Genomic DNA, 11276 nt, shown 5'->3' with positions numbered 1-11276 from the left:
GACTTAAGATGGAATAAACATGCTCCCTGAGGAGGCTGAAGATGCAGCAGATGGGGAAGAAGAATTCTCCTGAAAGATCCTTTTTCCCTTTTTTTTTTTTTTTTTTTAATTATTTTGTGTCACTGTCTCTTAAATGATGTGCTACACAGAAGCTTTGCTTCATTTGGTAGAATGTGGCTCACAGCTGAGGGCAGTCAACAAAGAACAGATCAAGTCAGCCATTTTTATGTTGTAGCTTACTCTGGATATTTAGCATAAAGAAAAGCAGTTACTATTGTTGAAGAGAGAATCAGAAAAAAATGGCTAGGGAGGAATGATGCTGTAATGCATACAAATGGCAAAAAGGGTTTTAAAAAGGAAAAAATGCGAAAATGTCTTACTTTTGCACAGGCTGCAAGGCAATTTTTCTTTTGCAAGATAATCAGTAAATTTCAATCCAAAGCAATTATGGGTTAAGCATTATGCGAAAATCTTGCAGATTTAACAAAAATGCTAATAATGCTAAATATGAATAACCTAGAACATTCCTTCCCTTCTTCCCCCTCAAAAGCATGAAAATGTATTTGGGTTTTGCACAGCTGATTACATTTGACTTAGTGTTAGACGTCTCTTTTCTCCTGTGTGTTGCCAAATTACTTCCTTTGTGAAGCCTCATCTTTTGTAACGTTCTCATCCAAGTTTTAGAGATTTTGGTGCCTCTTTCTCGTTTCTTGTGCAGAGAAAAAAAGCTATAGGGTTTAATTTACAGTAAGAGCTTCTTTGAGATCATGGCAGAATTTGATGATGGTAGTTGTGTCTTCTTATAGCCTGACTCATCCCAGGCCTGAATCACCTGTAGAAGCTCTTCTGTAGGTAACATAAGCACTCACAGCTACTAATTAAAGAGGAGGGGCTTAGTAGGAAAAGAATTAACAACTCAGTTAATTTGACAGCGTGTTAGGGAAGAGTTATTCCTGGGAGTTGTCTCACAAATAATTCCTCCAGTGGGGGTGTACTGAGAACACTTCTGAGGTGAGAGGTTCACCTTGCAAATAAATGCATTGGACCATATTAATAGGTACCACTTCATCTTGGGGCTGAGCAGGACAGCCTGGGAGAGCTCATCTTAAAGGGGCCAATAATTACAGGAGCACTTGATTCGGTGAAGCTACAAAGAGGAGGTGGCTCTGGATCTCAGCAACCAAATCTCCTGTCTCACCTGGCTCTTGTTCAGGACTCTGGGATTTCTGTACTCGTGGGGAACAGGAGAGGGGAAGCTCCAACGTTAGCAGCTCCTCCCAGGCTTTACAGAGATGGATGAATCTCAGGTTGCTGTAGTGCTAAATGCACTGCTACTTGCTTGAGTGTACCAGTGAATGCTTCTGAAAATTTTGAGAAACTTGAATGGAAGATGAGAGGGTGGGTGGTTTGTTTTTTGTTTTGTTTGGGGTTTTTTTGCTTTGTTCATTTTTTTAAAAAAGCTGCTAGACTTTACAAAACTACTTTTTCAGCAAGAAATCTCTCTGCACTCCTTACTAATCCTCCTTCCCTTCACTGTCCTTTTCTTATGCTTTCTTTCTAGAAATACTTGATTTTTGCCTTGTATGTATCTTATCCTTGTATATATCTTTGTGTTTCAGTATTTCTAGTTCCAGTAGTTTTAGGGTTTTTTAATAAAAGTGCCAATCAAATGGAAATCCTAATGTTTCCCCTTAATTGCTCTTTATCAAAGGCTGTAGCAGCTGTGGCCAACATTCATATTCAGATTCATTTTGCTTGCTTTTAAGATCATAGTTAAAGAGTAATTTCATTGTCTGTTCCTAATTTATATTAACTTTCCTTGTTTCAATCATTTGTTTTGGTAAGTAACTGTTAGAGGCATGTCTTCTCTCCCCTTTCCTCCAAATGCCATGGTATAGTGGAGTAATTAGTTGAAGTTTGAGGTGATCTGTTCCCTAACCCATCCTGTAAATATCAATGCTAACAACAGTGTCTTGTGTTTTTTTTCTTTTTCTTTTTTTTATCAATGTGCTTCTTCCTGTGTGAATAATTATGTGTCTAGAAACAGCCATGGAGTGATTTTGCTGTACTGAATGGGGGAAAGATTAATAGTGACATTTGGAAGGCAAGTATATTGTCAGATTTTAGAACCTTTAATACTATTACCCTTGTTTTTTGCATGGCAGTGGCTGGTTTTTTCCCCTTTTATTTTTCCATGAATGTCATTCATAACCTAGGCCAAAGTGAATGGGAGTACTCTAGGGATGTCTAGCTCACAAACATGCTGCCTTTTCTGATCTTTCCACTTGGAATGGATTCAGTCTAAACTAGCAGGGCAACTGCCATGAATAAGATGCCTGCACTGAATGAAATCCAGCTTGAGAATATATGCATGCCTCTTTTCAACTTCAGCCAGAAATACTATCGCTTCTTTGCAGGGAGGATTTAATTTCCCTTTGAAATAAGAAATAACATAGTGGTGTACTTAATACCATATTAATAAAACATAATACTATACTAATAGCACTGCCTTTATCTCTAGGATCTGCATGCAGCCACTGTGAACCCAGACCCAAGTCTGAAAGAGTTTGAAGGAGCAACGTTACGCTATGCCTCTTTGAAGCTCAGGTACAATGACTTCAGAAGTCTCCATGGAATGACCAGCTCCATTTCGTGCTGTGCTGTTATTTTTATATGATTTTAAGATTATTTTTTTTTCTTTTTTTTCTTTTTTCTGTGACAGAAATGGTCCACAATCTGATGATGATGATTCTTGTAGCATCAACAGTGATCCAGAAGCCAAGGTCTGTAAGAAGATTCACAGTAGGATAACAATTAAAAATTTGCCATTGTAAACATAACTTGCAAGGTGCAGAACGTCTTCTGAGTTTTGAAATTAACTGTACTCTTCCTCTTGGCACAATGTAGATCGACCACGCAAGACTAATTCCGTCAAAGGAATTTACACATTTAAAGCTTCATTCAATTTGGTCAGGCAAATGTGACTTATTTTAAAATCATGTAAGCCAAGAAATTGCATATTAAATCTCAAGACTCTACTGTCAAACTGTAATAACCAACCCCTTGCACAACTAAGTGAGTTTTCTGTCCGGGGTGAGAGAGAGCTCTGTTGTTTGTCATGGCTGGATAGCTTCCTGGGACACTGAGTGACAGAATTTGCTCTTTATTCTCAAGTTTGTCCCTTTTTAAAGTACTCTTCCTTGTTTATGTAGCTGCTGGAACCCTTAGCTAGTAACAAGGAAGTTACTTCTTAAAACAAGGAACTTTGTATTTTAGAACAGAGGATGCAAACTAGTTTGAGGATAAAATTCGCAGAGAAAAACTAGACCATTATGTGAACAAGCACCATAATTAAATCAGAGCCTTTACTGTTGTAATCTAAGTTTTTTGAGGAGAAAGAAGCAGCAGAAGGTTTTGAATGCTTGTATACATATTCCCAGATTTGTCTTGCTGATAGTTTTGCCCTGTGCTTGCATCCATTTTTAAGGATGCATGTGAATCTACATAATTGTAAATCCAAGTAGTTTTAAGTGTTTTGGCTGTGCTGTACACCTGCAGTGACTGACAGAATCAGAAGCTACTTGTATGCAAGGAGACAGTATGTAACAGAGTTAATAATTATAACAGCATTAATGATATATTTTAGGAAAGAAAACAGACTGATCAGGGTACTTAAACTTCTTTGTCATCTTGATTATTTGGCTTGTGATGTTTAAATCAGATGTGAATAAATGTGTTTTGCTTGGCAGGCTGGCAGTTAAAAAGCAAGGGTTTCAGCTGTGCTCATTACAATGACAAGCACTAAATTCTGAACACAGTAAATGGAGTTGGAGGAGTGATGAGTATTTAGGTACCAGTCCTCAGAACCAGAAAGCTGTTCCTTTCATGATAAGCCTTACAGTATGGAAAGCATTGTAGGGAGGCTGTATTTTGATACGTCTGACTCTTTACTGGGTGATTTGCACTGGGTAGAATCAGAAGCTCTTCCTGCATGGAGAACTGTGGCAGTATTTGTGTGGACGAATAACTTGTGTCATAACCTCCCTTCTCCCTGGCTTGCTGTTAATTGCATAAATTTTGACATTTAATGCAATTTATGCAATTTACCCATCCAGTGTCTGTGAAATGGTCAATGCCAAGAGCTTGTCCTCCTCTATCGCAGCTGGTTTTGTTTCTCCTGTTCAGACAAAACCATGCTTATGACGCTTAAACGGGTAATCAGAACCGAGCACTGAAACATCCACGGAAGTGACTGAGAAAAGCAAGACAAGAAATAGAGGTGATAAGACACTTTATTTTGGCAGGTGTTGTCCTGCAGGTGAAGCTCAGCAATGCTGATACTGCTTTGCAGTGGAGAGGTGGTGGGCAGAGCTGTTCAGTGCATCTGCCTCTGCCTTGAGGACAGGACAAGCAGCTCCTACAGGGAGGGGAAGTGGTCTGGAAACAGCAGGGACAATCTTCACTTGTGGAAAATGCTCTGGGATCTTTTTAATTCTTACATGGATGGGAAGGGGCTCTGGTAGGTGGATTCCTTGCTAGCCTATTTTACCCAAAATATTGCAAGACTGAAAAAAGTCTGATAGGATTTGAAACTGATGACCTGAGACTTGGAAAAACAGGTTTTTTAGTCCCTTAGGCTTTCCTCTGCCACATGATGTCCCTTAACTATATTTGAGGGAAGCTTGCTTTTGCAGTCTTTCTTTAGCATAAGAGAATGAAGATTTTTTGAACTCCTTAAACACTCTATTGGAAGAATTTGTTAAAATGAACCTTGCTGGAGATATTTTGGAGATCTTAAACCTATTTAAACCTATTCATGAGAGCGGCCAGTACATTTTGGAAAAAAAAATAGTAAATTTCCTCAATGGCCCGGAGTAGTGCTGTCTTTCAGCAAAGGGAACCATGCCACCTTGTGGAAAGCTGAAGTAGTTGTCTTCCCCAGAGTCTGTCAACTTATGCAAAGATTGTAGCACTGCAAAAATGTCAGGTTTTGAGAAAATGTGTCATATAATTAATGTAATTCTTGTAAGGAAAGTGATTCATACAGCAACACAGTAAAGTGTTCAAAATTTTCAGTAAACAACAAATGTTTCTCTATATGTCATGTGCTTAAGATGCAGTTCAGAGTCTCATACCCTTGGCATCTTGGTGCAGGTTGTCTGCACAAGGCCATAAAAGAGAACGGGAAGGGGGAGAAGGGGGAGAATGATTACATCCAGCTTCTTGATTTTAGTAATTTATTTTGGTAGGAATTTCTTGAAGACACGGCTCATTGCGCTTGGCAAGAATCCTAAATTTGCATGTGAAACATGCACAACTGGAAATTAGTTTTGAATTGGTACTTCCCAGGAGACAGATCATAACCTTCCTGGTTAATTTATAGAGCAACCTGCACCATCCTAACTGAGTTTCAAGGGAGGTAAAAAGATGCTTTTACCAATCTTGGACTGTAAATTCTGCTGGGCTATCTCTTTTACATTGCTGTAAAATATGATGGCCATGTGTAAAAGTATAGAAAGATGCTAAATTTTTTTCATGCAGTCATGTGAAGAGACTAAACCACCTGGGAAACCTGACTCGGTCCCTAGGAATGGGATCAAAAATGGAAAGCTCATGTGACTCACTTTCTCCAAAACCTTTTCAGAATTGGCCTGTTTGGCCTGACATTTGGGCTTGCCTTTATTCTCTCTTAAATGTGTTTTTCTGTTAAGGCTTAATGTAGTCTTCTTGTGTTAAGCACGGATTTTTGAATCCCCTTGTCTGATTTAGCCTGCTCATCAGAGCCGTGCTTTCCAGCCTCACCATTTTAGAGTAGTTTCACCTATATATTGATATCTGAGAATGGGAAGAATGTATTTATAACTGTGGAGGTACTAGGCAGTTGCTCCAAAAGTCTGTTTTCTAGTTTAGAAACCAGAAAATGGTCAGGATCTCAAAGGAAGAGGAGGAGGCTTATTTCCAAGAGGGGTAGAGGTAGGAGATGCTGATACCAGATATTTAAATTTCATGATTTAGATATAGATATATTAAAAAAAATCAGTTCATTTCAGTTAATGGACTCAATTCAATTAATTGAATCTGAGGAGTTTATTCCATCTTAAGTCTCCTTACAAAAAAGATGAAAGCTAAAAGAAAAATTAGACGTCTTCAGCAGTTTTTTCTTCCAAAATAGTACTTCTGCTTGGTTTTGGAATAGGAATTTGTTTCTTTTAAAAACAGTCCTTGATTTTCATTCCCTAGGAAATAGGACCTTTTACAGCATAGAGGACTAGAAGAAATCTTGAACTCATTCCTTTACCCTTATAGGGAACCACAATATATAATCCCATGTATTAATTTCAATTTTCTCCTTAAACATTTTTGAGTTTGCCAGTTTGACTGGTCTTGCTGACAAACTGATTAAGTGTTACCTTCCTTTGGTCAAAAACCTTTTAACCTAAACTTTTTGAGGCCATTTGCTGTCTTTTTCTGTGTTGAGCCATCTTCTAATGCATTTATAGCAGGCAATTACATCTTTTCTTCGGATTAGTTTTATTAAAGTAAACAAGCCAAGTGCTTTTAATTGTTCATAATGAGGCTAGGAGGGTTACCATCTTCTTATGAGTCCCTGTTTCCCTGGCTATTGTAGCAGCTCTGTGTTTTTCTGTGGTTAATTTTAACAGTGGGCAATCAGATTTGTTACTTTGGGTGGAAGTTTTCTGGAGTCTTGTCAGGTAGCTTTAAAAGGTCCATAATCTCTATTGGAAAGTTCCTGACACATAATTTAATTTACTTTTTCAGCTTCTTAATAGGTAATCATTTTAGTTGCAGTTTAAGCCATGATTATAACCGGTGCTTATAAATTTGTAAGAGTGAGCAGAATAAAAGTTCTGGTCTTCATCTCAACAATTTGAATAGCACCTTGGTCAGGAGGGAGAGGTTGGTTGTTTTGTTTTGTATTTCAAAGAATCTTATTGCCAGTAGCTGAAAGTTTCTTGTGAACAGCAGAATTTTGTATTTGGGGGATTGGCCTAAACAGTGTGTACATAGACCTTTTAACACTTAAACTACTGCCAACAGAAAACTAAGTGTGTCTTTGGAGATAATGATTTTTGCACTGATGAGATTGTGTGGAAATCGTTTCACAAAATGCAGGAAAGCAGGTTATGCTCAGTTCTCATGGATCTTCCTTAAGTTATATTCTTCAATACTTTAAGTCAAGAGAACTATAGCAGAAGAGTTCCGTAGTTTTAAAAAATAAATTGTTGCCTTTTAGTATTGGCTTATTTTAGGCTTCCAGAGGGAAGAATGACAATGTGGGAATAAAATCTTCAAAAAATAAATGAGCAAAAACCCAACCTAAAACCAAAATAAGCACAGTAGTGGAGTTTGGAGTTAGGGTTTTTTCCTTGTTTCTTTCAAAAACAAAAAGGTGCCCTTGGTTTCTTCCCCCTCCCATGATCCTTGTAGTCATTTTAATAACTTTCAAAACACAGATCTTCTGTTTGAAAGATTTGGTGCTTAATCAGAAGGAGGTCAGCCTTGACAATTACTATAGTATAGCAAAAGTTTACCCATCTTTCCATCCTTGCAGCTTCTGGGTAGCCATGGTGAGTGATGGGGACAGCAGTTTCTAAACTGGTTGGTTGTTTCTGAATTTGGCTGTTTGCTATTAGCAGCATTAAGGCACCCTCCCAGCTATGGAGATGCTGCAGGTAAACGATGCAGGTGCTTGAAAACATTCTGCTTTGAAAGCAGTTTTAGAAATAGTAGACTGAAGCACTAAGATACATCTCCTCAACAATTTTTTATTTAAATAATGTCTTTTGCATTTTGTACATTAGTACTTTTGCAGAGTGTGTTTGCTCATTCATTCTCTCTCTGTGATTGATAACTTATTACCATTGACATCTACTCTGTCATTAGGTGATGTTATAAGTGATAATGTTGTGTTGTGAGGTACATCATAATACAGATTTCCATCTAGAGGATATTTGCTTCCACCTTGTTCGTAAATGGAATCTTGTTTAATTGAATATGAAGATTAGTCCAGGGCAGAGGACAATGTAATGTTTTCCCAAATTTAAGCAATTTACTTTTTTAATGGTATACAGAGTTACAATATGTTTGTTATATGTATAATATAAATATCTGGGGTAATGGACTTTAATTTCTTGAGCCCTTCAATATATATAATTAGATCCTGCACACTGTTACATGTCACTCTTGGAAATCCCATATATGTCTGGGATCTAGTATTTCTGGGATCTAATTAGATGCAAACCCATCATGCAGGATCAGGACATGGGTGACTGAAGAGCAAGAATGATGTAGAGAGAGAGATTTTAACTTATAACCTTCCTTAGAAAAATATATCACAAAGCTATTCCTCCTGTGAAAGAGAATGGAAACTGCTTTAGAATTTACCATTAATTTCCAGGTTTGTAATGCAATAATTATATCTTGAATTTGGGGGTGTTATCTGTATTTGCTTTATTAAGATACACTGTACAGAAGGCTTGCATTGGGCTGCTGGATTTCTACAGCATTGTGGAAAGAGAAGGTAAAATATAGGAATGCTTTTGTTTTAGATCAAATCAAAATATGTTCTTGGCCTGTAAAGTTCCAGTATTTACAGCGACTTTGTCTGTTGATCAGGATTTGTTGGGAGTAGTAAGCACATAGATAGGAGTTACATTACAGGAGGATAAATAATGCAGATGGGAGCTGTGTGGGTCACACTTCTCCCTTGAAGCAGTTACTACCTTGTGAGTGCCGTGAGCGGCCAGGTTGCATGGGCAGTTTAGGTGCACACCAGTGACCGTTCTCATGGTGGGGAGGTAGCTTCCCGGGCTGCCAGCCAGGCCAGGTGGCGCCGGAGCCAGCGTGTTCTGCCTATGAAATCACAACCATGGGGCACAGAATGTTGTTCTGTGGCATCCCAGTAACGGGAAACTATTACCATTTGCAAAGTGAAACAGTGATGTTAAAACTGTAACTACTTTACCAGGAAGTGCTGGCCATGTTTGAGAAAATATGAATATACTTGATTCTTTTTTTTTTTTTTTAACAATACTGTTTTGTCTGGTGGTGGCTGTTTAAGAAGAGTTTTCTATTACTTCACTAGGTCAGAGTGCCAGTGTCATCTTCAGTACCATTTCACATGGAGATGCACAGTGCAGTTGTTCTTGGTTGGGGTTCTGTGTGCAGCATCCTGCTGTATACAGCCATTTAACAAACCATAGTTGTTGAGCAGAACACAAGAAAAACCTAGCTGCTGCTCTAAGAACAGGTTTGGGTTTGGGGTTTTTTTTTGGAAGAATTTGCACTTCCTAATATTTTAATGTTTCTTATTTTTAATTGGTTTTAATCCGTTTAATCACTGTTTTGTGGTGCAGCACCATAAACTCTTTCTGGGCCAGCAGTACTTTGTGTATGATTAATGAAGGGGCCCTCAGGAGCGAACAGAAACTGGTGAAAGAAGCAGTCTCCGTGATATTCATTTCCCACAGGCAAAAATCTCCTGTTGCCACTCTGCAGACTGATGGGTTCAGTGTGCAGACAGCTCCCAGTTCAGCTCAGCCTCTGCTGGTATTGCTGGCAGACCTCTGCATCAGTTCACTGGCATCTTTGCTTATACACTGCAGAGGTAATCACAGCTTGCAGCGCTCCACGCTCCCCACCAAAGACTGACCATTTCGCCTCTAAAACAATATGTATCCTCTGTCAACCTCCAGCTTTAGATTGACTTGTTGATCATGAACTGCCTCTTGAATGTCTGTTCATCATCTTGCTACTACAAAATGATCAGATGATATTTTTGTATTTCTCTTCAATTAATTACATTAGCTTGCCAGTCTAGTGCAGCTCAAGGAAATAGCCTGGTTTCGTCTGCAGTGTCACAAAGTTTACCATTTCATCGCATAGATTTTAAATGAAAAAAGCACAGTGTGTACTTATGTGTGAGTGTGTATATATATAAAAATATATATATTTTATGTATGTTATATGTGTGTTATATATTGTATATACACAGTTTGAAACAACATGGTACAAGCTTGGTGGGTGGGTTATTTGTCTGTTGTGGACCAGCTGATAGGTACATTTATGGAGGAAGTTAATTTAAAATTTAATTAAAATGGAACATTGTGTTGAATGACAGAGCAATATTTATATAGCTCTGGCCAGCATGTATATTTATTTTGGTATTGGCTCTACCTTTAAAATTTCACTTAAAAAAAAAAAAAAAAAAGTCATCTTTGCCATGCAGTTTCCTGCATTTCATCAAAGAGAAAGGGGAGTGGGAGGTAGTATTTATCTCTTAAGAGATTTCAAAACATGAGAGATGCAGTATATCATAATGCCATGTTGCTCCTAATAGGGTATGTGTTATTCCATATGTTTGAAGATGATTGCTCCATGGTGCTGCAGGGAGGCCCACCAGGGCTCAGGATTTCTGGACTTGGGATTCATGTTTATCTGAGTCTTTTTCAAAGAGTGGGAGTCAATCAACAGTGATTTAACTTCATTGACATTGGCTCCTGTTGTAAATGTAATTTCTGCAGAAAACAAATTACTCTCAACAATGTTGCTTCTAAAGTGACATGAAATTCTGAGTCTAGTGAAGACAGAAGGTTCTTCTCCGTTGCAGTAAGGTCTAGGGTTCACCTAAAGGTTACTGCTTTTTAAGTTGGATGTCAGGCATGTTACCTTTGAAATTATACACCACAATATACTAAAAGTGCTGCACAAGAGCCATTATCAGAAAAAATACAACATTTACGGTTAAAATTAACAAGTTCAGAGCATTAATTTTTAAAAAATGAATGCACACATTCTTTCATGCCCTGTAAACTCCTCCAGGCTTGTCTTTACTGACAAAGCATATGTATGTTTGTTGGAGTAATTTTTGCATGTTGCAGAATAGTGAAACCTGCTTGAGTTATCCTAACTGTTCAGTTATTCTTCAACTGAAGAATAATATGGTCAACTATAGGCCATAATTTGAGCATCATTATAACTATCGTCATTTATTAGTTCATGGTGAAAAATATGGCTGCCTTTTCTTCACTAAGGAAGCACAGTTTTTATTTAACTCTATTAGAATGAAACCCAAAACACCCTTAGTTCAAAGCAAAGTCCCTTTAGGATGTGAAGTCAGGGTATCTGCAAAGCATCTAAAGTCAAAGTCTATTCTTTATGGAGAGGACTGGAGAAAAGAATAACGTGGCTTTAATTTCTTCTTCAGAACTACATACAGCAAAAGGGTATTAGTAGAGAATAATAGCATTCATTAC

General features: G+C 37.9%; 1 protein-coding gene across 13 annotated transcripts in view; it reads left to right on the top strand.

Moving 5' to 3' along the window:
• Window positions 1–11276, top strand: part of APBB2 (amyloid beta precursor protein binding family B member 2) — a 131116-nt gene that overhangs the window by 63998 nt on the left and 55842 nt on the right. For 10 of the 13 annotated variants that reach the window (XM_026846534.1, XM_026846535.1, XM_026846532.1 and 7 more), the window contains 3 exons: window positions 2042–2104; window positions 2522–2607; window positions 2723–2783. In XM_026846534.1, the coding sequence (XP_026702335.1) occupies window positions 2042–2104; window positions 2522–2607; window positions 2723–2783 (210 nt within the window). The remainder of the gene's footprint in view (window positions 1–2041; window positions 2105–2521; window positions 2608–2722; window positions 2784–11276) is intronic. The other 3 variants (XM_026846542.1, XM_026846545.1, XM_026846544.1) reach the window with 1 other exon arrangement.

This window comes from Athene cunicularia (assembly GCF_003259725.1).
Source record: "Athene cunicularia isolate RWA chromosome 4 unlocalized genomic scaffold, athCun1 chr4_part1, whole genome shotgun sequence".
NCBI lineage: Eukaryota > Metazoa > Chordata > Aves > Strigiformes > Strigidae > Athene > Athene cunicularia.
The sequence above is the reverse complement of the archived record's forward strand: the minus strand, read 5'-3'. Positions and strand labels throughout refer to the sequence as shown.